The 24,135-nt window shown below is 42.9% G+C and overlaps 1 protein-coding gene across 50 annotated transcripts in view; it reads left to right on the top strand.

The window, feature by feature from the left end:
- Epb41l2 (erythrocyte membrane protein band 4.1-like 2) overlaps positions 1-24,135 on the top strand; it is a 174,771-nt gene that overhangs the window by 128,496 nt on the left and 22,140 nt on the right. For 20 of the 50 annotated variants that reach the window (NM_001400827.1, XM_039099143.2, XM_039099134.2 and 17 more), the window contains 4 exons: positions 1,366-1,518; positions 2,451-2,548; positions 7,138-7,310; positions 11,930-12,093. In NM_001400827.1, the coding sequence (NP_001387756.1) occupies positions 1,366-1,518; positions 2,451-2,548; positions 7,138-7,310; positions 11,930-12,093 (588 nt within the window). Of the gene's footprint in view, positions 1-1,365; positions 1,519-2,450; positions 2,549-7,137; positions 7,311-11,929; positions 12,094-16,527; positions 16,591-18,381; positions 18,529-19,698; positions 19,798-22,776; positions 22,945-24,135 lie in introns of all 50 variants that reach the window. The other 30 variants (XM_039099066.2, XM_063265470.1, XM_063265452.1 and 27 more) reach the window with 8 other exon arrangements.

Raw genomic sequence — 24,135 nt, 5'->3', positions numbered from 1 at the left:
CACATGCTATGGTGTACACTCCATGGTCTGTAGAGGTCAGAGACAACTTTGCAGTTTGTTTTCTCCATCCACCCATAGGCTCTGGAGATTGAGCTTTGGTCATTGGACTTTTGCTGCAAACTTTCATTGGCTGTCTGCAGCCCAGTGCTTTAAAACTTGCTCAGTGTGGTGTGATTTAAGTTTGTGTCCTTGTATTTGAATTATTCAGGTATCATAGCAGAGAATGAAATTAGTATCAATTGTCTATACTGTACTTTTATTTAAAAAAACTAACTTATATTACATCATTCTTTTTTTTTTTTTTGGAGCTGAGGACCGAACCCAGGGCCTTGCGCTCTACCACTGAGCTAAATCCCCATCCCCACATCATTCTCTGTAATTGTGCTGTCAAGTGTGCTGTCACTGAATTGAGACTTAATGTGTTTGTCTTTGCTTTGTGTGAAATTTTATCACATGTTATTCATGATTTCTTAAGATGTGTACCTCTCTTGAGTGGTAGTGTTAAGTTTACCTATCTTGGCCGAGATCACCTGCCCCCTGGTGGAAAAACTGCTTGTGTGTTTTGAACATTGTGCATCCTTTAAGTATGGAGTGACTAATGGGGGAAGTTCCTTTTTAAACATGTGTCAAGCTGTCAGCCTTCTGCTTTCGTGTGTATGTTTATGTGGGTAAATAAACCAGACCTCTTGAGGCTTGTGGTTATCCTGTATTATCATGTAGCCTAAGTTAACTCTCTGGGGAAAAGAAACTAATGATGACGTCAGGAGTCGTCTCCAGTCCTTTGTAGATGAAGGGCTCTGAGTGAGGGCCGTGCATCAGCACCTAAATCACTGAGTGTTAGCAAGAGTTCAGAGGCCTCAACACTGTCAGTCTAGAAGACTGTGGTTGGTGTTTGCAAAATAGAGGTATAATTTTACCAATTGTCAGCTAGAATAATCTTGTAAGTTTGGTGAATTAAAATAGTAGAATGTGCCTAAGAACAGGCCAGCGGACTGTCCACGAGGGCTAGCCTTGCTCCAGGACATGTCCTGTCCTGTGTCCTCACAATGCCTCAGTATGACTCTTTTCTTCTTTCTTCCTTGTTAAATTTTTACAGAGCTTGAAAATGCATAAATTAATTTTTTTACAGATTATATCTTATAAATGATAGTTTCATATCATTTTGTAAATTCAACCTGACCCCGGAAGAAGAATCATTTTATTAATATGATCATGTGAATTACTCTTGGAGTAATTTAGGTACTCTCACTAAAATTGAAATGTAAATGTATTAAGTTGACATTTTCAATCATTTGAAGTTTGATTTGCCTCAGTCCACATAACTTGTCATTCTAACTGTCGAATGGCTTATGTTCCACTTGGCAGGACTCTGAAGGTGTGGACATCAAGCTGGGTGTGTGCGCTAATGGCCTTCTCATTTACAAAGACAGACTGAGAATCAATCGCTTTGCTTGGCCGAAGATTTTGAAGATTTCCTATAAGCGAAGTAATTTCTACATTAAAGTTAGACCAGGAGAGGTGAGCAGTGTCTTGTACCCTCGGCATGGCTAAAGCACTGTTAGTGTCCCCTTTCCCAGTAGGAGAGGTAAATGAATTCCTCTGAAAATATTGCAGAAGGAACCCTTCTTTGTCGTTTTATGCTAGACAAGACATCATTCTTGACGATATGTTACTTGTTACTGATAGAGAAAACCACTAGGTTGTTCACAGGAAGGGATTTTTTTTTCTCCGCCCACATGTAGTGGGAGCCTTTTGATGTTGTTGTTGACTCAGGTGAATGAGGGAATGTGTTGAGTGGCATTGAGTAATCAGTTCACTTAGGCAGTGGGCAATTAATATTGCTTTTCATAGGAACAGTGTCACAGTTGGAAATTTGCTATTCTGCATGACCATATATATATATTGTTGTAAAATTATAAAAAAAAAAAAAGCGTCTTTTGCCCCCACTAGATCCAGCACCACAGTGCCCCAAGATGTCTGGCAGAATATCTTGCCAGGAAGCACAGATCCCAACCCCGTGGCAGCCCAGTGTCTCTGCCGCCACACACTCTCCATAAGAAAGAGCACACAACACAATAACCTCTGATCCAATTGATAAGATATAATTGCCCACCTAAACATACAAAGCCCTGTACACATCCCTTAAGATCATAACAACCTGTAAATACACAGAGTGGAATCTTAACGGCAGCCTCCATGTTCTCTCTGCGGCTTTTCCTCCAGTCTCTTCCAGTCTCTCTGTTTCAGTCTCCTTCTCCTCCCTCAGACTTTTCTCCCGCCCATCCTTCCTTCTCGTCCAGTGACAGGCCTCGTTCTATCCTGTACCTGCCCTCACCTGTATGACATCCTATACGTAGAGATTGACTAACACTTATCTTCTAAAGAGTTACTTCTGACAGAAGCCATTGGTTAAAGAATGGACTGAGTTTGTTTCTATGGCTTTATTCCAGCTGGAACAGTTTGAGAGCACCATTGGATTCAAACTACCAAACCACCGGGCAGCTAAAAGGCTATGGAAAGTCTGTGTGGAGCATCACACTTTCTACAGGTGAGGCGAAGAAGGCACTGGCTGCCTGCCAGTGGAACCCTGCCCGGGTCAGATGGGCTGGGCGGCCTGCAGGTGCATCCCTGCCTACGTCAGAGCTGTAGTTCACGCTGGCTTGCCATGCTTCAGTGTGCCCTCTGGTTGTCTGTCCCCTCTGTCCCCATCACTATCTGCTAACCCCACCTGCTGCCTGCCGTCCTTTCTGTCTCTGTCTTCTTAGTTACACGATTCAGGCTTTTTTATCAGCTCTTTCTCAGTCACCTAGAGCCTGTCATTGCTCTATTTGGTTGGTTTGTTAAGAGGATTTAGCCCCCTCAAGCCCCTGTCTCCTAGCATACCAGCTACCCCTGTGCTGCTACATCTGATATCTGATATCCTGACATGGCTATTTCTGTGTTAGCTTAAGTACTACTCCTATGGTGATTGATACAGTATCACAACCTTGTGTATTAATGCTATTTTGAGAAACTAGTTTTCAGCATTAGTGGGATCCTCATTGCTGCCTCTCAGCTTGCCAGCCTCCTGTGGCATCTGAACTGTTCCTAGTCTTCCCGTTCATAGTCTTCTAGAGCCTCTTACACTGGCCTCTCCTCAGGATTGCCCTTCATGCAGTGCATTCACTGTAGAAACTGGGGGACCTTTCTTTAATTGCCTCCTTTCCTTCTACCACCTTCCAGTTTTAACGAATGGGTAAACATTGTTTTGGTCTATTTATTTCATCCCTCCTGTATTATTTAGCCCAAGTTAACTCTGAGGAAAGGGAACTAGTGATGACTTCAGGAGTCGTCTCCGGTCTTTTGTAGCGGAGGGTGCTGAGTGAGGGCTGTGTATCAGCACTTAAGTTACTGAATGCTTGCAACAGTTCAGAGACTTCAGTCTAGAAGACAGCAAGGAGTCCTGCTTGGTAAATTTATGTTCTAATAGATACCTCTGGCTTTTTTTTTTTTTTAAGATTTATTTATTTTATATAACTAGCTGTCTTCAGATGCACCAGAAGAGGCCGTCAGATCCCATTACAGATGGTTGTGAGCCACCATGTGGTTGCTGGGAATTGAACTCAGGGCCTTTAGAAGAGCAGCCAGCACTCTTAACCACTGAGCCTTCTCTCCAGCCCAGACACCTCTGACTTCTTTGGCCAGTTACATATCCATGCCTTCCTTAAAAACCAAAGCCCCAAACTAAAAAAAAAAAACCCCAAGCTTCTTATCTCAGTATGTGGGAAGTAGAGGCAAGGCAGGTCTCTGAGTTCAAGGCTAGCTGTAGCTACATAGAGAAATAAATAAACATACTCAGAGCAACAATAACCCACAAACCCTCCAATTTTCCCTGGACTCCAAGCCATAGCTACAGTTTCGTCTCACTGTAAGTCCTTTCCTGCTTTTTTTTTTTTTTTTTTTTTTGGTTCTTTTTTTTTTTTTTTTTCCGGAGCTGGGGACCTAACCCCCTTTCCTGCTTTGTTAACAGGGAGTTTGGTCACCTTCGTCGCCTCTGTCTTGGTCCCTGGTTTGTAAAGCCAGACTGGGTTAAGTGTTGTCTCCAGGCTTAGGAGGGAGTGCTGGTCTCTCACATACTAGCCATGTAATAGTGACGGGTTATACAGTCCCTACTTTACCTTCGCTGTCCCTCTGCGATGCTAATGAAGGGTTCCTTTATTTCCTTAGGGCTTGTTTTCAAGATTAAATGGCGTTTTACATGAGAAGCAAACATAAGTTATTTCTGGTGTATAATAATGTGAAATAATGTCACCAGTGCCAGTTAAAACACACGGTAGTTATTACAGATGACCAGCTCTTACAGGGACGTGGGACAGATTTGTTTTCATGCACACCCTAATATGCTAACTTTAGAGAAGACGTACAATTCAGCATATATTTGAATCTGGCTGACTCAGCTATACTAATTGTAGAAGTCCTTGAAAAGTTTCTTTCTTGGTAGCTAGAATAAATGTTTTCTGAAATGTGGGCCTGTCTTATTTAAAGCTAGATAACCAGCCCTGTAGGTCTTGAGTGGACAGATAGCAGGTTTGCCATCAAATAACAGTACCAACAGCGAGGCTCCTGCTGGAAACGACAGTGCTAGGAGTGTTGTTGTTAGACGCGGTTTACTGCAGCACATGTCTTAGACTGCAAGGTTTTTTATGGAGACACAGGCCTTGCAGCAGTGTGCTGTGTAAAATGGAAGGAAGATCAAAAAAATAATTAAGTGGTCACCTATATAAAATATTTCATGCAAAATACTCTAATGGCTAAACATCTGGATATATACTTAAATAGTAACCAACCGGCTGACTATTACCTTAACAGAAGATAAATTTGATTGTGTAGAGTTCCTTTCACATGGACAAGGACAGTAGATGCCATCCCAAACCATGGTAACGAGAAGGTCAGCTTTCAGATTGGGAGGAGGATGAGGACTAATATTTCATGCTCTACTAGGATGAGCCTCTCCGCAACAGCTGGAGTGGTGGGTCAGAGGTCAGAGGTCAAAGGCCTGGGCTTGCAGCACTTGCTTTTTCCTAAATTTCTAAAGTGCCGAACACAAAAACCACTTCCTTAAGGCTGCATCCCTGAGATACCAGGAAGGAGAGCACCGAAGAGGCTGTGCATGCGTGTGTATGGTGTGAGTGCACGAGTGAGTGTGTGTGTGTGTGTGTGTGTGTGTGTGTGTGTGCCTGTGCACGAGTGTGTGTGCACATGTGCGCATGTCAATGATGGCGGCACAGACACAGATGAGACTTGGGGCAGGCTGTCATTTGAGTTCATGGTTTGAGGCCGGTCTAAGAACATAGTGAAACCCTCAAATGTAAGAAAGCAAGAAGCCCATTGAGCTGGGGTTTGGATGTGTCTAGAGTTAAGGTGACAGTGGCCCCAGGTCTCCTGCAAGCACCCACAGGTTCTGATGAAGTGACGAAAAGTAAATTAACAGTTGCAAAGCTGGGGAATGCCTCAGGAGGGTTTACATTTTCCTTAAAATTGTTTCCTGAAGCATAAGAAGTTTAATTGTTTTACATTTATTTTGTAAAAGAAACAGAAAATATATTAGAGTTTGAAAGAGGAATATCTCTTGAAAATACATGATCTTTAAGTTTTTCTCATAGTTTGTGAAAACAGATGCCCTGCCTGTATTTCAGATCTTTCCGTGGCGATCTCTTCCAGGGCTCAGCACGTGTTTCTCTGTTGCAGTGGTCTCTGTTCCTGAGTAGACTTTGCTAACAGACAAGAGGGATCCATGTGTCTTTAAATATTCTCTGTTCCCCAGTGGACTTCAGTAACAGACAAGAAGGAGCCCTGGGACTTGGCTAGAGAGTATTCCTCAAACACTGGCAGCACGGATAGACCTCCCAGCAATCTTCCTCCCATTTCTGTAGCTGACTGCTTTCCTGCAGAGCAGTCATATTCATAGCATCGCTAGCTAGGGAAACTCCATGTTCAGCCCATCAGGAGACAGGCGGAGGTGACCAGTCACCAGAGTGCGTGCTCTCAGCGCGGTGCTCTGTGTTGTATCTCAGCAGGTAGAAAGTGGAGTATGGTTATGACGTGCACACAGCTCTGTGTACTTCTCTACAAGAATAGATCGGGGCCAAGAACGCCTGAAGTCTCTGGCTCTCTTATCATTTAATTCTGACTGTGCCTTTCTGAGTGAATACTGTTCTGAGGTAACAGAGGACTAGATTACCTCTGAGCATTATTATTCCTTACCACCTTGACCTAGAACTCATCTTTCCCTAATCAGAAGAGTTCTAAAATCTTAGGCAGAAGATCTGGGAATACTTAGAATGCTTTTAGAAAAACAATTTTTACAAAAACCAACTTTTCCTTGGGAAATGAATAAAATCTCCTTCTTTCTGAACCGTCAACTAAAGTTGCAATAAGTTGTAAGATCTCTGAGAGGACATTTTTGTTAAGTGTTTTTCCAATTCAGATAATGGCAAGATAATTTCAGTTGTCTCAAAGACAGTATCATTAAATGCATGTTTTTATATAGGTCAGAAAATGCTCTGTCATTAAGGTTTGGATTTTCGGATTGTGAAGCCAGTTGCTTGGTAGAGTTCCGAGGGGTAGGAAGAGTATTAGCCATCTCTGAGGACCACTCTCTGTCTAGTTTCTCTTCCTCAGGAAGGATTACTTGGCTGCATAGATCCTTGAGTTAGACAGGTTTTTTCCCCCACCAGAAAGAGGAATAAATATTAACAATTGCTAATGATAATGGGCGCTTTACTTGACCCTTAGAGCTAGCAGCACAGATCCAAACATACGTGTTTACGTAAGTGATTTACACTAAATCACATAGATGCTCTCAGTACACACCCACAGCAGCTGCTCTTCTGGTTGGGTTAAAAAAAAAAAGTGAGCACATTACTGTTCAAAACTGCAATGACCCAGTGCCATGCTGCTCTTTAATTCCAGCACTCGTCTCCAAAACCCAAAACGATAACACAGCACATATGTAGGAAGGGTGTTTTTATTAAAGCTATGGAGCAGTGGTTCTGACTAATCATATATGAAATGAGATCTTAAAATACATACCTGTGTTTTTGTTTTTCTTAATCCACCCGAAGACTTTGTCTTTATTTATTTTTTTCTCCTTTGTAGACTCGTGTCTCCAGAGCAGCCACCAAAGACCAAGTTCTTGACCCTGGGGTCCAAATTCCGCTACAGTGGCCGCACGCAGGCGCAGACACGAGAAGCAAGCACCCTCATAGACAGGCCGGCGCCACAGTTTGAGCGCGCCTCTAGTAAGCGCGTCTCGAGGAGCCTAGATGGAGGTAACACATTTATAATTTTGGATTCTACTCATCTTTTCTAGTCCAGTGGGGTCAGAAAACAGTGATCTAGTTAATAAGACCACCAGACACCCTTTAGGGCAGTGGTCCTCAACCTTCCTGATGCTGACACCATTTAATACAGTTTCTTCTGTTGTGGTAACCGCCACTATAAAACCAGTTTGATATAAAACCAGTTTGATGCTACTGCATCACTGATTTGCTTCTGTTATGGACTGTAATATCTGTCATGTAGGGTATCTGATATGGGACCCCACAGAGGTCACAACCCATAGGGTTGAGGACCACTGGTCTCAAGGGATAGACAGTAAAGTGTTGATGTTCTCAAATAAAACAACTTGGTGTTCAGGTTGTCACTCTGAACACACATGTTTGTTATTGTTGTTGTTTATGTATGTTGTTGGCAGCATGTATAAGTAACATGTATTTTTGTGGTTCTAAGCTATTGGATGAATGTGTGTCTCTTGGTTTTATTTGATTATGATCTCTAAGGTGACTCAATTTCTTATATTTGTTAATCGCTCACATCAGTCTGAGGGGGTTTGGGGGAATGTTTGCACATGAATTTCCCATAATTATAAAACAGTTCTCCTACTCAGATTTGAAGGTGTGCTTTCAGAAGTTTACCAAACTCACGAAATAAAAACCATTCTAGGTTTCAAAAGTATTAACTTTAAATATGGCCTTAAATAACCATAACACAAGAAATCCGTACTCAGCATGTGTCTGGGGCGAGAGTGTAGACATTAATGGTTTCTCTTAGAGTTGCGTGGAAGTCAGGGGATGTTTCTTTCTTGCGTTTGCCATATTGCTTATTAGTAAACTAGGAATTCATATGCTTCTTGTACAAAAGATGGTGGTAATGCTTTTATTAAAGTACTTTTCTTGTTATAGAGCAAAATGGTAGTTTTTAGTGACAAGAAGTAGTTTTTCAACCTTTTTCATTATACTGAATATTAATGTTAAGTAGTTTGACAAGTTAGAATTTGAAATTGCATTATTAACAAAAATCCCATTATGATTGTTGTTCCTGTACAAATTTGTATATAGCTACACAAATATGAAAATGTAAACTTGAATGGCAAGATGTTAAATAATTGGGTAAACCAGATGATTCCTAGACTACTAGTCTTTCATTAATAGAGGACTCACACAGACTAGCCTTGCTCTGTTTTCCTGGTAGAAGTCATCATTGAATAGGTGCAGGTGCACAGTTAGTTCCTGGGCTTTGCTTGTGGGTATCTTGATATATGTGATTGGTAACTGTAGGATGATGTCATACAGGTGAGGCAGGTACAAGATAGAACGAGGCCTATCATTGGACGAGAAGGAAGGATGGGTGGGAGAAAAGTTTGACAGAAGAGGAGGAGACTGGAATGGAAAGGCAGAGAAGCCGCTGAGAGAACATGGAGGTTGATGTTAAGATTCCACTCTGTACTTTTACAGATTGTTAGGAATATTCTTAAGGGATAGACGTGTACAGGGTTTTGTATGTCTAGATGGGCAATTATATCTTATCAGTTGGATCAGAGGTTATTGTGTTGTGTGTTCTTTCATGTGGCGATTTAAGTCTAAGAGAGTGTGGCAGCTGACACTAGGAATTGGGATATATATGTCTGGCATGGTGATAACCTGCCTTGGGAACTAGATGGGTAGAGAGATTGTTGCCAGACTCAGAGAGAGGCCATCAGAAGTGTGATATGGAATAGAGCAAAGCGGGTGAGAGGCTTTGCTGACTGAGATGAAGATATTTATCAGATATCTTGGGGCACTGTGGTGCCAGATCTAGTGTAGGGTAAAAGACAGCATTTTTTTTTTTTTATAATTTTACAACAACAGTTAACTTGGGAGAGTCTTCCGTAGAGTTTTAAAGAACCCCCAGAAAAATTCATGCTTCAAGCAAATGAATGTCTCTATTTCCAGATAAGACTTTCAATGTAGGGAATTGGCAGCGTCAGCCAACAGCTAAGTGTGTTCGTAAGTAGATCTGAGAAATGTGCCAATCTGAGTAGGCAACTCTCAAAAAGACGCAGTTGCCGTTGTTTCTGCCCCACAAGGAGCCTTCTGGGGACTGTTGCCAGCTTTTGTTCTAAGAAAGGAGGCTGTGGAGTTCTCATGTTGTATTAGGGCTAATGAAGACCAGTCAGCCAGGGCATCTTTGTGGTCCGTGCATTTGTTTAGGAAACACTGTATCTTGATTGAGCAGTTAACACAGAGGGAAACAGTTTTGCCAAGGAAAAGCAACAGGCGTGGCACCAATCCTTTATGTCCCCTTTGTGTTTGGACACTGATCCATCAGACGGGTAGGTCATCAAAAGGATGATTGTGTTACTGTGAGCCGTAGGCGACTTCAAGCTAGAATGGCAAGTGGATTCTGGCTGGGGCACGTGTTTCCCGGCAAAGCACAGCTGCTCTGACCCAGGCCAGAGCTGCTTCTTGAGCCCTTTTTATCAGCATTCCATTAGTGTTGCGATGTGTGTTGTGTTGAAGGTTAGAACAGGATAGAGAGGTAAATAACCTGCCTTTTAAAGTTTAGGAAAATAACTTAGTGATTGCATAAAAGGCAGCGTTTAAGGTACATAGAAGACTTAAGAGTGAAGATCACCCAGAGAGAGTAGCCATGGTAAAGCAGGAGCCTCCTCTATGCTTAGGAAGTGGGGAAGCAGGGCCAGGGATGCTGGGCTGCTTAAGCAGGGTCGTCAGGGAAGGGAAGCCTCCCTCAGGGGCCTGAAAGGATGGAAGGGAGGCAGCCATGACATGAGAGGAGAACGTAGGTCATCTCAGGCAGGGGGAGGTGCAGAGAAAAGACAGCACACTTAGGCCTTGTAGGAGAGCCTGCTGCTGCTAGGCTTGCTGGGTCCACTCTGAGGCGGCCTTTGAGGGAATCCTCAGTGTGTTGGTGTTAGCGTGTAGACAGCAGTGCTAGCTTTGAAGAATCCACTGGTCCCAGGAGAATGGGGAGAGGGGACTGAGTCAGGAAGCCCACAGACTGACTTGCAGTGGTCACATGACAGTAGCTGCTGTGTCTTCACCTTGGGTTGGAGCAGATCACTTGCTTACAGCACATTAGAATGGGAGAGTGTTTAAACGTGTGCTAGCAACATTTTGTCAACTCGGCTTTGTAATTTTTAATTTTATATTAACTCATTTCAGTATCAGCATAGCTGAAACTACCTTTAGGTGAGAATTTTTCATTTTGTAATAATTTGTGATTGCAGTGAGTGCTTAAAATTGTAAATAAGTCAAAGGGGTATGTATAATTATATGCTTCTACACTGGAAAATTAGTAAAATCTTAGCAAAAAACAAACAAAAACCAGCTCCAGGAAATAAGTAGGTATAATGTAAGATGTGAGCTCATTTTAATATTCTAACAATTTGTGTGGGTTTTGGAAAGTACGTTTATTATAGATTGGAAAAATTTTAAAGACTGAAATGGTGTAGAAATAGAGGTTAAACACACACACACACACCATGCTTAAAAATATATGCAAGGGATCATGTTCTAGAATTTGAAGTTCCTGTCTAAAGCAGATGGATTTAAGTAGAATTATCATTTGATGATAAATCAGGGCTAGGGAAGGAGCACATCGTTGTCAGAGGGCAGGCGAGGGATTACCTTGTAGAACAAAGATTGAAGGGATAGGATACCTCCGTGAACTGTAATGGCTTACTATACCACCCTCCAAACACCTTCAAGCTCTGTGGGATTTTATGTTTACTGGAATTTCTCTTGGTGCATGGAAGAAAAGCAAATCACAGGGTGTGTGTAAAGCATTTTATAAAGAGGAAAAGACCTGGGGGGAATTCCATCGTTCAGGAAGAACCTCTGGTGGAAAGACTTGTCATTTGGCTTGCTGACTCTTAAGGTGATCCATCTTTATGACAAAAACATTAGCACAGTAGGTTCCGCCTCACTGTGAGAGAGAGGAGAGCAGCACACAGTAGGTTCCGCCTCAACGTAAGAGAGAGGAGAGCAGCACAAAGTAGGTTCCGCCTCACTGTGAGAGAGGGGAGAGCAGCACACAGTAGGTTCCGCCTCACAGTGAGAGAGGGGAGAGCAGCACACAGTAGGTTCTGCCTCACAGTGAGAGAAGGCAGGGCACAGGGCCATTTTGGGGCAGCAGCTGGGGTCCTGGACACTGACTGAGGTTGAGAAGTTCAGAAGTGTCAGAAAAATGAAAAACATAAGATAGGTTATTTCTTAAATCTACTATCTTTTAGTATGCAAATAAGTTAATTTGTAGGGGATTTCTTAAAATCCCTTGAAAAAATTATTTTGATAATTATTTTTTTAAAGGTAGATTTAGGACTGATGAGATATCCCAGTGTATTAGTTACATTGTAATTCTGCAGTCGGGCCAAGAGCTCCTCCTACTGGACCATTTCTGGGTGAGCCACATGCTCAAAAATCTGATTTGCCGAATGGATTAATTTTTAAAAACCCAGAATATTAGAGTTTTGGATTAGTTTAAAAACGAGTTTATATTACATATTGATATATCCAACGTTCAAAACTCTAGCTACATTTGGTTAAGGGGTTATATTCTTCCAGGCTTCACATTCCTAGGTCTAATGTATTTCAACTTATCTTTTGATTAGCCCCGATTGGTGTTGTGGACCAAAGTCTTATGAAGGATTTTCCGGGCCCTCCTGGAGAGGGATCAGTGCCTGGCCCTGGAGTTGTCAGCTATACTACAGTCCAGGATGGCCGGAGGGACGGCAAGAGCCCAACTAAAGTCACACCCCTGCTCGCTGAGGGAAAGGTACGGCCATTAGCATTGTGCTGCTGTGGAGGATGCTCAGATGAGAGGCCCTTGCTGCCTTTAGTATTGGAGGACTCAGTTTCTTGTCATTGTGTAGTCTATGCTTACAATCTCCGGTGTTTCAAATGGAGCTGCTACTTTGCACTGTTATTTCTAACTTTGTTTTTATTATTTTTCAGAGTAAAATATTTGTTTCAGTATAAGTTATACTAACGTCAGAACAGTAAATTGCACTGACATAAGAAAGCAGTGCACCGGCCTTTCCTGTTTTCTTAGTTTATTATCAGTTGACTTGCTGATGATAAAAGCCACCTGGGTTGAAATTTGCATATTTTATTACTAGTCAATTTCAAAGGTAATCCCTGTCTTTTATTACATTGACTTAATTCTTTTAAATGAAGATATTCTTTATGAAGAAAATCTATTAATAATTCATAGCTGTGAATGATTGTATGCAGTCTCTGCCTTGTTTGTGCATTCCCCATAGTGAACGAAGAAGCAACAGCAATGAGACATTCTCACTTCTGTCAGTTCTGTTACTTTATTACTAATGTCATTTCCGGTGGCTCTCAGTCACTTGAGTAAAGAGCTTTTAAGCTCCTCACAAATCATTTCCCTGCCCGCACAAAGCATTATTTTATATGTAGCCTTGGAAATAAATTACACAGACACACACACACACAGACAGGCACACACATAGACACACACACACTCACACTCAGGCACACACACAGACAGACAGACACACACACAGACACAGACACATACATACACACTCACACAGATACAGACACACACACTCACACACACGGCCTGAATCATCCTTTTGACTTACTGTGCTTTTTTAACTCTGGCTTTACAAAATGTAAAGATGCCAGATGAACGTCTACAGGAACTGTACCTGAAGCATCTGCTGATATTGTAGGAGTTCCTGTGGCCTGGCAACCTCTGCGGCCACCACAGACGCATGGCTACAGGACAGGGCATTACACAGCGGGAAATACAAAATCATTTTCATCCTGTTGTTAAACAGTTTGTGACTGTCCTGTTGAAAACTATTTGTCTAAACACCATTTAGTTAAAACAAAGTAGCTTATGTTCTCCATGGCAATCCTTTGGGTGCTAAGGGGCGAGGATCTTTTAAATTATGTTTACATAGTGTCTGAGAAAACAGCCACTAAAAAAAAAGTTCAGTATTTCTGTTCAGTTTGTCTCAAGTTGATATATGTAATTAAGGGAAAAAATCTGGACAACAAAAGTTTCTTATATTGGATTCTAAATGAAATCTTTCTTGTCTTTAGCAAATGACTAGTTCTGTGAGCATTTTGCTAGCATTTTTAATATATATGTCAGCAACTAGGTTTGAGTAATGTTAGTTAAAAACTCATAGTCATTAATATGTGTAAATTTTATGTGATAAAAGGAGTCTGGTTTCTTTCCTTAAAAGTGGGTTATTCCGTTAAGTTTTTAATCACTGTTTTTATGAAACCTTCTGGGGAGTAGACTTTTCACTAATGTTTCTTCTTTTCTCCTGTTTCCTTCTTGTTCCTTTGACCATAACCATTGTGGGATTCATACCCAACCGTGGGTTGTTTACAATAGAGCGTGTGCACGTGCCCCCCGTCACCTCTCATTTGTTCTCCTTCCCCTTTCACCCCGTACCTCCTGCCAGTCCCTGAAGTGGACTTGCTGTCCGACATCTCAGAGGAAGACCCTTTTGGGGAGGCTGATGAGACCACACTAGATAGCTTCGAGCTGCTCTCTGTGGGTGGGGCATCAGAGCAGGGTGACCCTGAGGTGGCTACACTGGATTCTGTCTTAGATCCTGTGGAAGCCCCTCCCCAGCCTGAGGGCCCGTCCATGCATGAGAAGACTCTGGAACCGGCCGTCCCTAAGGATGCTGAGCTGGGTTCCTTTGCCTTCACGTTTCACAAGTGCTTTGCCTCTGGCCTCCCATCCCTTCTTGATGAAGATGGGTACCTGGCATTCCCCAGCCTCCCCAAGCTCTGGGTTTCTTTCCTCCCTGCTGACGTGCGGCATCATGTCCCCATCACATCACCTTCCTTCATCCCCTCTCTCGTCCTCAGCTTCGGGCTGCTGCTCTCGGCTTCTCAGTCAGTTGCTTTTTCTCTTACCTTTTCCCTTCCCCTGGCATTAGCCCTCTGCTATCTGGAGGGGAAGGCTACCTCACTGCATGGTTCTTATGACTGTGATTTGAATGACAAACCAGAGGAAGAAGAAGCAGTGACCACCATGCCTCCATAAGCTTCAGCTTCCAAAGCCTACCCACCTGTTCTTGTTACAGCCCCTTTGTAACATAGTCTAAACATGTGCCTCAATTTAACTGACAACCCTCAAAATAGTACACACACACACACACACACACACACACACACACACACACACACACATGCGTGCAGAGCAGTAAGTTAAGATACTTCTCCGCATTGCTGTCCAAAGTCCAGGTCTATACACATTGTAAATTCAGAGCAAACTGGTAAGATGATTGTATACACATCGTAGATCGTGCCAGGGTGTTAACGGAGTGTCTGAGCTGGAAGTCTGTAGTGTCCCCATATGGGCCATGCTCTGAGGATGAGTACCAGTGGTATTCCTTAAGCAGGTTCTGAAGCATAGCTAACGTGTGCCAGGGGAACTTAGTATTTTAATCCTGATCAGAGTTCAAGCTTGAACTCACACTTATGAGCCAAGCCAATATGTAAATTACACTCCCGACGTCTCAGAAAGTGTCTCAGAAACTCCTTATCTGTTGCACTCTTAGTGTTTGGGGGCCAAGTAGATAAATTTTACTTGGCCCTCTTTCTTCTCCCTCGGATTGTATAATTATATGAGTCATTACCAGGTATTTTATAGGATAGGTGATAATTCTGTATAGTATGTATTAAAAATGAACCATGGCTTTGAGACATTAGACTAAATATGAGAGGTTGGCCTTTCCATTCTTACTGTATTTAAAGTTAAGTGTCTGAGACTTCTTACTCCTGCGTCAGAGCTCGTTTGAAGTGTTCACTGCTGCACTACTAGGAGGTCACCTTACCATATGCAGCGCATTTTTGTTTTGCTCAATATGGTCTCATTGATTGAGTTAGGTGTCTTGTATCTTACGGATTCTATCAACAAAGAGTACGTATCACAGAATTCAGGGCAAACATAACAAAAATAGAAGAAATGAAATGAATATACCATGTAGGAGAAATTGTAATTCTTTACATTTGCTTGAGAAATACCACAGATCCACATTTTAGTGAATTAAATGTTGACCAAGAAAGTAGAGGCGGACTCTTCACAAATGTGCAGTGGCTCTGCTGTGTCTCTCGCCTCTGATATGGAGGTGGGAAAAGCCCTTAGCTCCCACCCAACTCTCACACATACCATGGACGGTTAGAAAACAGGGTTCCTTCCAACTGTGGCACTGTCACCACAGCCAGGAGCGGAGCACGTGGATGGGCTAGCCTGGGAACCTGATCTTCCCTTCTGTGTCCTTCTGTTTCTGACATGAGTCTCCAATGTCAGTGTTTACTCAATGTTTCTTAGTCCTACTTCCAAATTGATTTTTTGGGGTCGTTAAATATTTGGGTTTCCAACTGCAGAAAACTATTGCATAAAAAATTATGGAAAGAAAGTGGCTATATTTGAAAGGTTATTTGTAAATACCCATTTTAATAAATGAAGTAACGAAAAAGTTAATTGGCAAATTTTGCCCCAAGAAAATCTGTATTTAAAAACGGATGGGACAGTGTATAATGATGTAGAATTTGTAACCCACTCGGAGCTGAAGACAAATTTGGTGTCTCTGTACCTTGTCCCATCACTGCTTGGCTTTGGCCATCGTTTGTACCCTCACTTTGATTCTGCTCAAAAAAAAAAAAAAAGAAAGAAAAAGAAAATTCTTAAACGCAGAACGTGCTCTAGGGACTGAGAAAGAGTGAGCTGCCTTCCCCATCCCCCCGTACAAAGGATCATTTCATCACGTCCAGCACCTAGGTGAAGACAGCCACTGGCTTAGCGTGTCCCGAGGCCCAGGGGCAAGGCTTGTAATCTTGGACTCCGCATCTGCCCTGGTGGTGGAGCCCTCCCGGAGCCGTCCTTCCTGCCCGGGTGCCAGTGGCTTTGCAGGGAAGATGGAAGGATGCAGAGTTGTGCCGGGAGCAGGTGCCCACTTCTCTTAGGTCAGACGATAAGTGTTGCCTGCTGCCTGCTGCTCCTTGGGCAGGGGTCCGGGTGGGCTGGGCGATGACGGCCGAATGCACTCTTGGGATTTTACCTGAGTTTTGCTTGTTGTGGCTTTTAAGATTTTTACTCTCTTTTATTTTAAAAACCTTAGATTATAAAATTCTGAGTTGTTTGTGGTGCTTGCTGACTGATACACGTGTTTATTTGCCTTTTCTCCCTGTGTGTGATTTAATTTCACAGAAAAATACCTTGAGAGTAGACGGGGATAATATTTATGTCAGACATAGCAATTTAATGTTGGAGGTTTGTATGATCTGAGAAAGCATTGCACTCTGCCCTCTGGCTGTCAGGCTGCTGTGGACGGGGGCACGCACAGACTGGCTGGCTGCTCTCTCCAGGCACGCACGGTGCATGCACTGCATGGGGCTCTTGGTCTTGGGAGCGCATGCGACCAGTCCGCCTTGGTTCCTAGATGGCTTAGGTAGGAATGTATCTGCTGTAAGCTCGCAAACTGAAAGCGGGGGAGAAAAGCTCTTTTTATTAAATTGGATTTATTCCTTACTAAGTAAGCCTGTTTCCTTTAATAGATTACCTTTAAGCTATACAAGTAACACAACCTCAAGTTTAATATACATTAAACAATGTAGGTAATTTTTATATAACTTTGGCCCACTTACTTGACCCTTGAACTATGGCTTCCCCTGCTTAATGTCTCACTGTCATCTCTGTGACGAGGTGTGTGCTCCCTTTAAAGAGTTGGAACTGAGAATACGCTAATGAATAGGATTGTTCCTACTAAAAGAAGAGAGGAGAGGGAAGGGAAGGGGGGAGAGAGATGCAGATAGAGAGACACTGGGAGCTGTAAAGTGCTCTCCATGTCTCAGAAGAGCATCTTTCCTTCTTGTGCTGAGGGGTGTGCAGCGTTCAGGGACACCTGCAGCTCCCGGTAACTGACTAATCTCTTCAGTTGCTTTGGCAGCTTTGGTAATGTTAAGTGTATTGTCGCTTGCCTTACTAAAGTGCTGTATATATAATAAGTAACATTGTTGTGAACGGATGCAAGAAACGTGCCTGATCTCAAGCCATTCATTTCCCATGCCATGCAACAGTTTCAGGGTCTCCTGACCTTTTGCAGATGGCCGTAGGAGCTCACGGTGAGCTATTAACGCTTGTGCCTGACAGTGGATTAGGTAATTTTAATCAGATGCATGGTTTGCCTTTGGGAGTGGGACTGTCATTTACAGGCAGCCTGTTACATTTGAAATACAACAAAACATTTACAATTCCATTAAATTCCTGAACATTGGTTAAGCATGCACTACCTACCAGAGCCAGGGTCCATTTGGCCTTGATTTTTGTTGTTGTTTTTTCTTCTAAATCTACTGAATATCCGATTCGTCAGGCCCACAGAACAAGTCCACTTTTCTCTTGTGTTCAGGAGATGGATGGGTTTTATCTGTTCTTGTTACTGCATGAGACCAGTCTGCAGTTCATTTAGAGAGACCAGTGAGAAAAGGTCTCTGGAAGGAGTTAATTTTTATTCACTAAGAATTAAAAGACACTGGAATTTGGAATTTCCTGACAAAGCCCACCCTTGCTTTTTCCACTTTTGATGATGGTTCTGGACTGGCTTTCTTCCTACAGGCCAAATGCGTCTGTAAGTTTACCCTTCTTGGTTTTACTGTATTCACAGAATACAACTTAGTAGTAGCCTTTATCTCAAAGATAAATTTGGGTTAACAAGGTCACAGGCTGCTATTTAAATCTAAGTGTGTATATATGAATTCTTAGCTGTTATAGTCTGTACCCTGGCTCCCTTCTAATGTGAGTAATTTAAAATCCTTTAAAGTCCCAAACAGAAGAAATTAAAATCATTCAGATATGAGTTAAAATAACTCAATGACTTGGTTTTCAAATTTCTATGAACTCAGGGCTATCCACAGATAATAATATGGCTTTTGAGACTTGGCATTTTTCTTGCTTTATTATGTTTTTGAATCATAAGTTTACTTTATCGTATTTTTTTTGGTTCTGCTTTTTGCCCTGCTGGGTTTTTCGTCTGGATTCCCCCTTTGTCATGTTACATGTTGCTAGGACCTGGATAAGGCCCAGGAGGCCATTCTGAAACACCAGGCTAGCGTTAGTGAGCTCAAGCGCAATTTCATGGAGTCCACACCCGAGCCTCGCCCCAGTGAGTGGGAGAAGCGGCGAGTCACACCTCTGTCCTGCCAGATACTAGCGGTATGTCACCGGCTGCCTGGCAGCTCTGTGTCTCACATGCTCCTGCAAATTGTTTGTTGATTCTCAGGTGTTAGAAAATGTTCCCACGTAAATTCTTTTGTATTGCTAACAATTTTTAAACTACTAAGTATTAACAATGTAATATTTGTTGGATTAATTATCAGGTTTCAAAGTATACTGGAAATATTTTCACTGTAATTTTATCATTGTATTTAGGTAATAAATAAGTAGTATTGAATTGTTAGGACAACTCAGGAACTAATGTGAGAAGCTTAGTTACTGGCGGTTTGTGAAGGAAAATATACTGTGTATAGATTGGTTTAAGGTCATTGCTAGGAAGATAAGGAGCTAAGTACCTTTGGAGATTGACAAGCTCTGTTGAAAAGTTCTGAGATGTAACATTATACACTCATGAAACTTCTCGGCAAAACATTATAAGCACCAGTGAGCCCCAAACAGTCTTCTTTGTCTTTGCTGCTTACGTCACTGGGAATTGCCTTTAGGATCCTCTCAGAATCCCTCTGCATCCCTTCCATTCTCTGCCCCCATTTTTTTTCCTTGATGCTTCCAGATACAGTTCATGGGCTCGTCCCATGAGGAGATTGATGTAGTTTGCTTTCACTTTCGAAAGCTACTATGGTCTAATTTTATGATGTCCCTTTGATTACGTAGTGACTTAATAGTGAGTATGTAGTGATTATGTAGCCCAGGTCTCCACATTCGGTTTGGATACTCCGATGTTGGTTTTGCTCACCCCTCCTCAGAGCAAAGCCCCAAGTAGTAATGAGTTTCCAAGTTCAAGGCACTGAATGGGAAGCAGAGCTTTAAAACCAGTGAGCAGAAGCAGTTGCTGAACTAAAGAAGAGAACCTGTCAGATAGAGAAAGTAGCTGAGCTAAGCTGGGTGTTGTGAGGAGGGGACCAGCATTTACCAGGGAGCAGGTTCAGCAGCTTGGTCTGGGATTTCTAGAGAAGCAGTGGCTTCTGACCTAGGGCTGAATGGCTTGTGTACTGTTCCGTTGGCTTGCCCGTCTACCCCAACGCCCCAACGCCCCAATGCCCCAACGCCCCAACGCCCCAACACCCCACCACCCCACCATGCTTTTATGTGTGTTGCTGAGCTGTGATGCATGTGTCTTTGTGTTGATTGTGTCATTGTTTAAAACAATAGAGAAACAGCCAGACTCTTTTCAAGGATATTCTGTCCGCGAAGTTGATGTCCCAGATGGCGGCAGCACGGACACCTGAAGAGGCAACCCAGGTGCATAAGGTGTTCACCGCTCGTCTTCGTGTCTGCTTCCGCTCCCCTCCTCCATGAGTATCTGCTCACAGCCAGAAATACGATCTTTAATGCCAGTTTATCTTCAGATAGGTTTTGAATGTTTAAAAAGTTAGGCTCCTAATAGCCAAAAACCAAGCCAGAGGGGTGGTGACGCATGTCTTTAGTCCCAGTATTGGGGAAGTAGAGGGAGGTGGATCTCTGTGAGTTCAAGGCCAGCCTGGTCTTCAGAGTGAGTTCAAGGACAGCCATGGCTACACAGAGAATCCCTGTCTGGAAAAACAAAACAAAATTAACAAAAGCTGGGCTCCTGTGTATCAGGACTACAGGAACACTGGGGAGAAACTTGCTGTGTTAACACCTCGCGTGTACTTTGAGAGTATGGCAGTACAGGAATATCAACCGTGTTAGGTGACAAATGATCCATCATTTGACACGAGTGGCTTGTGGTTGGGAAGGAGCCTCATGGGAACGCACTGTATGTCCCCTAGGCTCACAGTGCTGCTCTTAAAATACATTACTTGTGCTTTGGGTCATAACTTACTAATCACATGTGGGAATCATCTGACTTTTCATTTTCCAGACATTTAATGTGACAAAAGATACACCATTGTATGTAGCTGCTCTCTCTCTCTGTGCCCCGATGTGTCCCAAGGGAGGAGGCAGACTTTCCACTTCTTCCCACCGCTCCCTCCTGTCTGCTTGCTTACCTGGCTTCTTAGCCCTGAGAACGTACAGTCTGCTGGGGAGGGAGGCAGCAGACACACACACTCAGTGATTAGGGATCGCCACTCACTGCGAGTGCCAAAGGGTAAATCTTCGTGTGTGTTAGAAGGGTCGGGAGGAGACAGCATTTGAAGTGGGTTCTTAGTGGTAAGAACGTTAGACCAGAAGATCTTCCCACGCTAAAGGAAGAACACACACAACCGCCGAGGTCTAAGCCTTAAAGACCCAAAATGGCTAAATGACGAGGGAATATCAACCATGGTGCACAGAAGCCAACTCAAATGGCATCATTTGATAAGGGCTTTCGGCAGTATGACCTAGAATTTTGGTGAAGATATTTTAAATTATCATTTTTCTGGATCTCATGTTTTATGAATGTACAGTATAAAATAATTTATAAAGTGAAATTATGTGACATTTAATCGGGGAACTTTCCTAGAGGGATTATATACACTTGAAATGACTATTTTCTGTCATGTGTCTAAGTCTAGACTATATATATCAGGTGATCTAGTTCCTGTTGTCTGGTTGCCTTTTCACCCATGAAACCTTCACTGGCCACTTGTCCATGTTCTTTCTTCCTCTCGAGGTAACATAGCACTGTTGGAAGTGTGCGCTCAGGCTCTGACTTGAGCTGATGCTGTGTCAGTATTTGTATGTCTTTCTTTCACTGTTGATTTTTCCAGGGTTTTATCTATCTTTGAGTAATAATCATTGAAAAGTGGGGGAAAATGTACACATGTACATGTATTTGCTTAAAATTTTCAAAATCCTCGTAACTTGGTCTAAGAAAAATAATTGAAATATTTGTTCATTTTTATTTTATGTGTGTTTGCCAACATATATGTATGTGTGCCTTGTGCACTTGGTGCCCAGAGAAGTCAGAGAGAGGGCATCCAATCCCCCGAAACTAGAGTTACAGATGCTTGTGGGTGCTGGGAATCGAACCTCGGTCTTCTGCGAGAACAAGGGCTCTTAACTGCTGAGCCATCTCTCATCTCTAACCCCTAGGTGGTCGGTTGATTGGTTGGGTTGGGTTTTTTTAAGAAGTGGTGTCTTATTTAAAAATTAAATACATTGAATTTTCAAAATGGCTTTGGTTTGACCATGAATAATTTGGGGGGCAGAACGGAAAACTAGAAGCCAATAGATTTTTAGTCTTTAATGGGTAAGTAACCATTGTGTATTCTACAACTTGTATTCTCTTGACTCTCTAGGAAAGATGAGCTACACTTTGCTTTAAGGTACCTTGGGGGGCCGCAGTACTGAGGATGGACCCCAGGATGCTGAGCGTGCAAGGCAAACATTCGATGTGTGCAACATCCCCAGTCCTCGAGAGACTTTTGACAATACTGATTCCGTGCATAGCACATTCATTTCACAATTTTTTTTTAAGATCAGAAACTTTTCCTCTGCTGAAAATTTTACGAACTTCCACACTCTCCCACTCTGAAGAACACTTTATACATGACAAGCATTTATCTTTTTAAGAAGATTGCTAGAGAATGTGGTTTATTAAGAATTCTCACAAAGTTCCTTTTGGTGGGTGTGGGAGGGGTGGAGGGATTTCCTGGTGCCTTCCTCCTGGCATTCCAGGTTTCTGAGGATTGTCTCAGCTTGTCTGTTGTCCTCTTAGGCTGCTAGGGAGTGTTGGTTAAAGGGTAGAAACCTGAAAGTTAAATATGTGTGGACACTGAGTTTTCAATTTTGGGATTGTCTTATTTTTCAAATTGTTTTTGAAAGAAAAAAAAAGTGGGCCCCACCATGTTCCTCGAAGACGGTTCAGTTCTGTGCGGTAGAGCAGAGAGCGCAGGAGTCAGGTGGTTTTGCTTTGTCTGAGGGCGGTCAGAGACCCATGGTGCCGTGGGAAGCAAGCTCATGGAGAGCAGGCTCCAGCACAGGAAGGAAGCATTTCTAATGGAGGGCCTGCTGGAAAGGGGCCAAGGGGCTACCTCAGACATCAGTGCTTGAGGGCTTGGGGTGCCGTTTGTTACAGTTCAGTGACAAATGGCATTGTAGCTGGCTTCTGTAGGCTACAGCTGCCAGACATTGCCAGTCAAGATGCAGTCAAAAGCTGGCGTCCAGGCCGGCCTTCACGTTAGCCTGCTTCCAGCATTCTCACCTTTCCTTTCGTTGTATGCTGTTCTGTTGTTCTTTCTTGTGTAACCTTCTTTCCTTCAGTAGGTCACTGCTGTCTGTCCTGATGTATCGCTAACTCTTTGCTCTTCCTTTTCTGACCTCTAGAGCCTAGAAGAGGAGATAACATCCATTTTGTTTAGTGGACAGGGCTTTTCTCATAGTGTGAAAGCCTCCTTCCCTTCAGCCACCACTTGGACAGCAGAGGGCACTGTTGTGAACGCTAATGCACCCAGAGAGCCGCTTTCTTCTGCGCCCTTTTCACGTTTGCCTGAGGTGCATTTTACTTCATTTCCCTGCTACTAAAAGCACATGAGATGGACTTTCATTTTGCGGGCGTCTAGGCACCTTTCCCTCCACTTACTAGCGAAGTCACTGGGAGAAACATCAGGAGACAGAGACCATGATGATAGAGCTATTCTCATAGATTGGGGGGAAATGCCAGAATTCTGGGAACTGTTTAAAGCACTGAGGTCCAGTCTGCGGTTACTGCACAGAAGAAAAGCCTCACCTGAGCAGAGCCAGCTAGGAGCTTTGCAGGCTCAAGTTTTCCAAACCCTAACTGAGGAGCTTCTGGTAGTCTATCATTTAAAGCAGCACTCGCGCCCCGACCAGAGCTGCTGCTCTAAGTGTGTTGGAATGATCCTCTGGAATCCTGAACAAGCCAGACCTGTCTAGCCACTGAGGCTCAGTAACAGTTCTGCCGCTGGCCTGTAGGAAGCTGGACACGTCCCTTAGAGATGCCCTGAGCACTAGGCATCTTCATCTCCAGAGGAGTCTGTAGTTAAACGCTGCTTGCTTATAAAAACAGGCTTGAGGTTTTCAGTTTAATATCTGAAACCCCTGAGTTTTCAGTGATTCTGACATGCATCTTGAGCAACTCGGCATGCAGTGGCCGTGCCTTCCAGAGTGACCGGTTAGTTAGAGTAGCATGTGTTTGCAGGAGCTGCAGACAGTTGTATCACTCAGCTCTGGGTGTCCTTGGTTGCTGGGACCCATGATGTGACTGAGGAAGACCTCTGAGTTACAGCTAGTGTCTTGATGACACAAGAGTTAGTGTCCAGCAACTATTATTATTATTATTATTACTATTACTATTATTAATTTATTTTGGGTCACTAATAAGAGGACCACAGGGCATAAACTTGTTTCTGTACTTTATTTCTGTAAGTGTAAGTTAGCATGAAGCATCAAACCTCCTCTAAAAGAACCCTGTACCCCAGTTAATACTGGACTATAGTAATTTATGTTGCTGTATCTCTATTACAAATTGAGGCATTAAAAACTTTTCTGGAACGAACATCTTAATGTTAATAGCTGAGACCAACCATGATTTTTCCAATCCAGGATGTTTTTAAAAGCATCATCCAAACAGGAGGAAATCAATCTATCCTGATGCCGCATTTATTTAGGGTGTAGGGTCCCAGCCCTTGTTCTAGATGCAGACTAGAATATTTGAGGGGCAGA

The sequence above is a fragment of the Rattus norvegicus genome, chromosome 1 (genome assembly GCF_036323735.1).
Source record: "Rattus norvegicus strain BN/NHsdMcwi chromosome 1, GRCr8, whole genome shotgun sequence".
Classification (NCBI taxonomy): Eukaryota; Metazoa; Chordata; class Mammalia; order Rodentia; family Muridae; genus Rattus; species Rattus norvegicus.
This window is presented reverse-complemented; position numbering and strand designations above follow the sequence as displayed.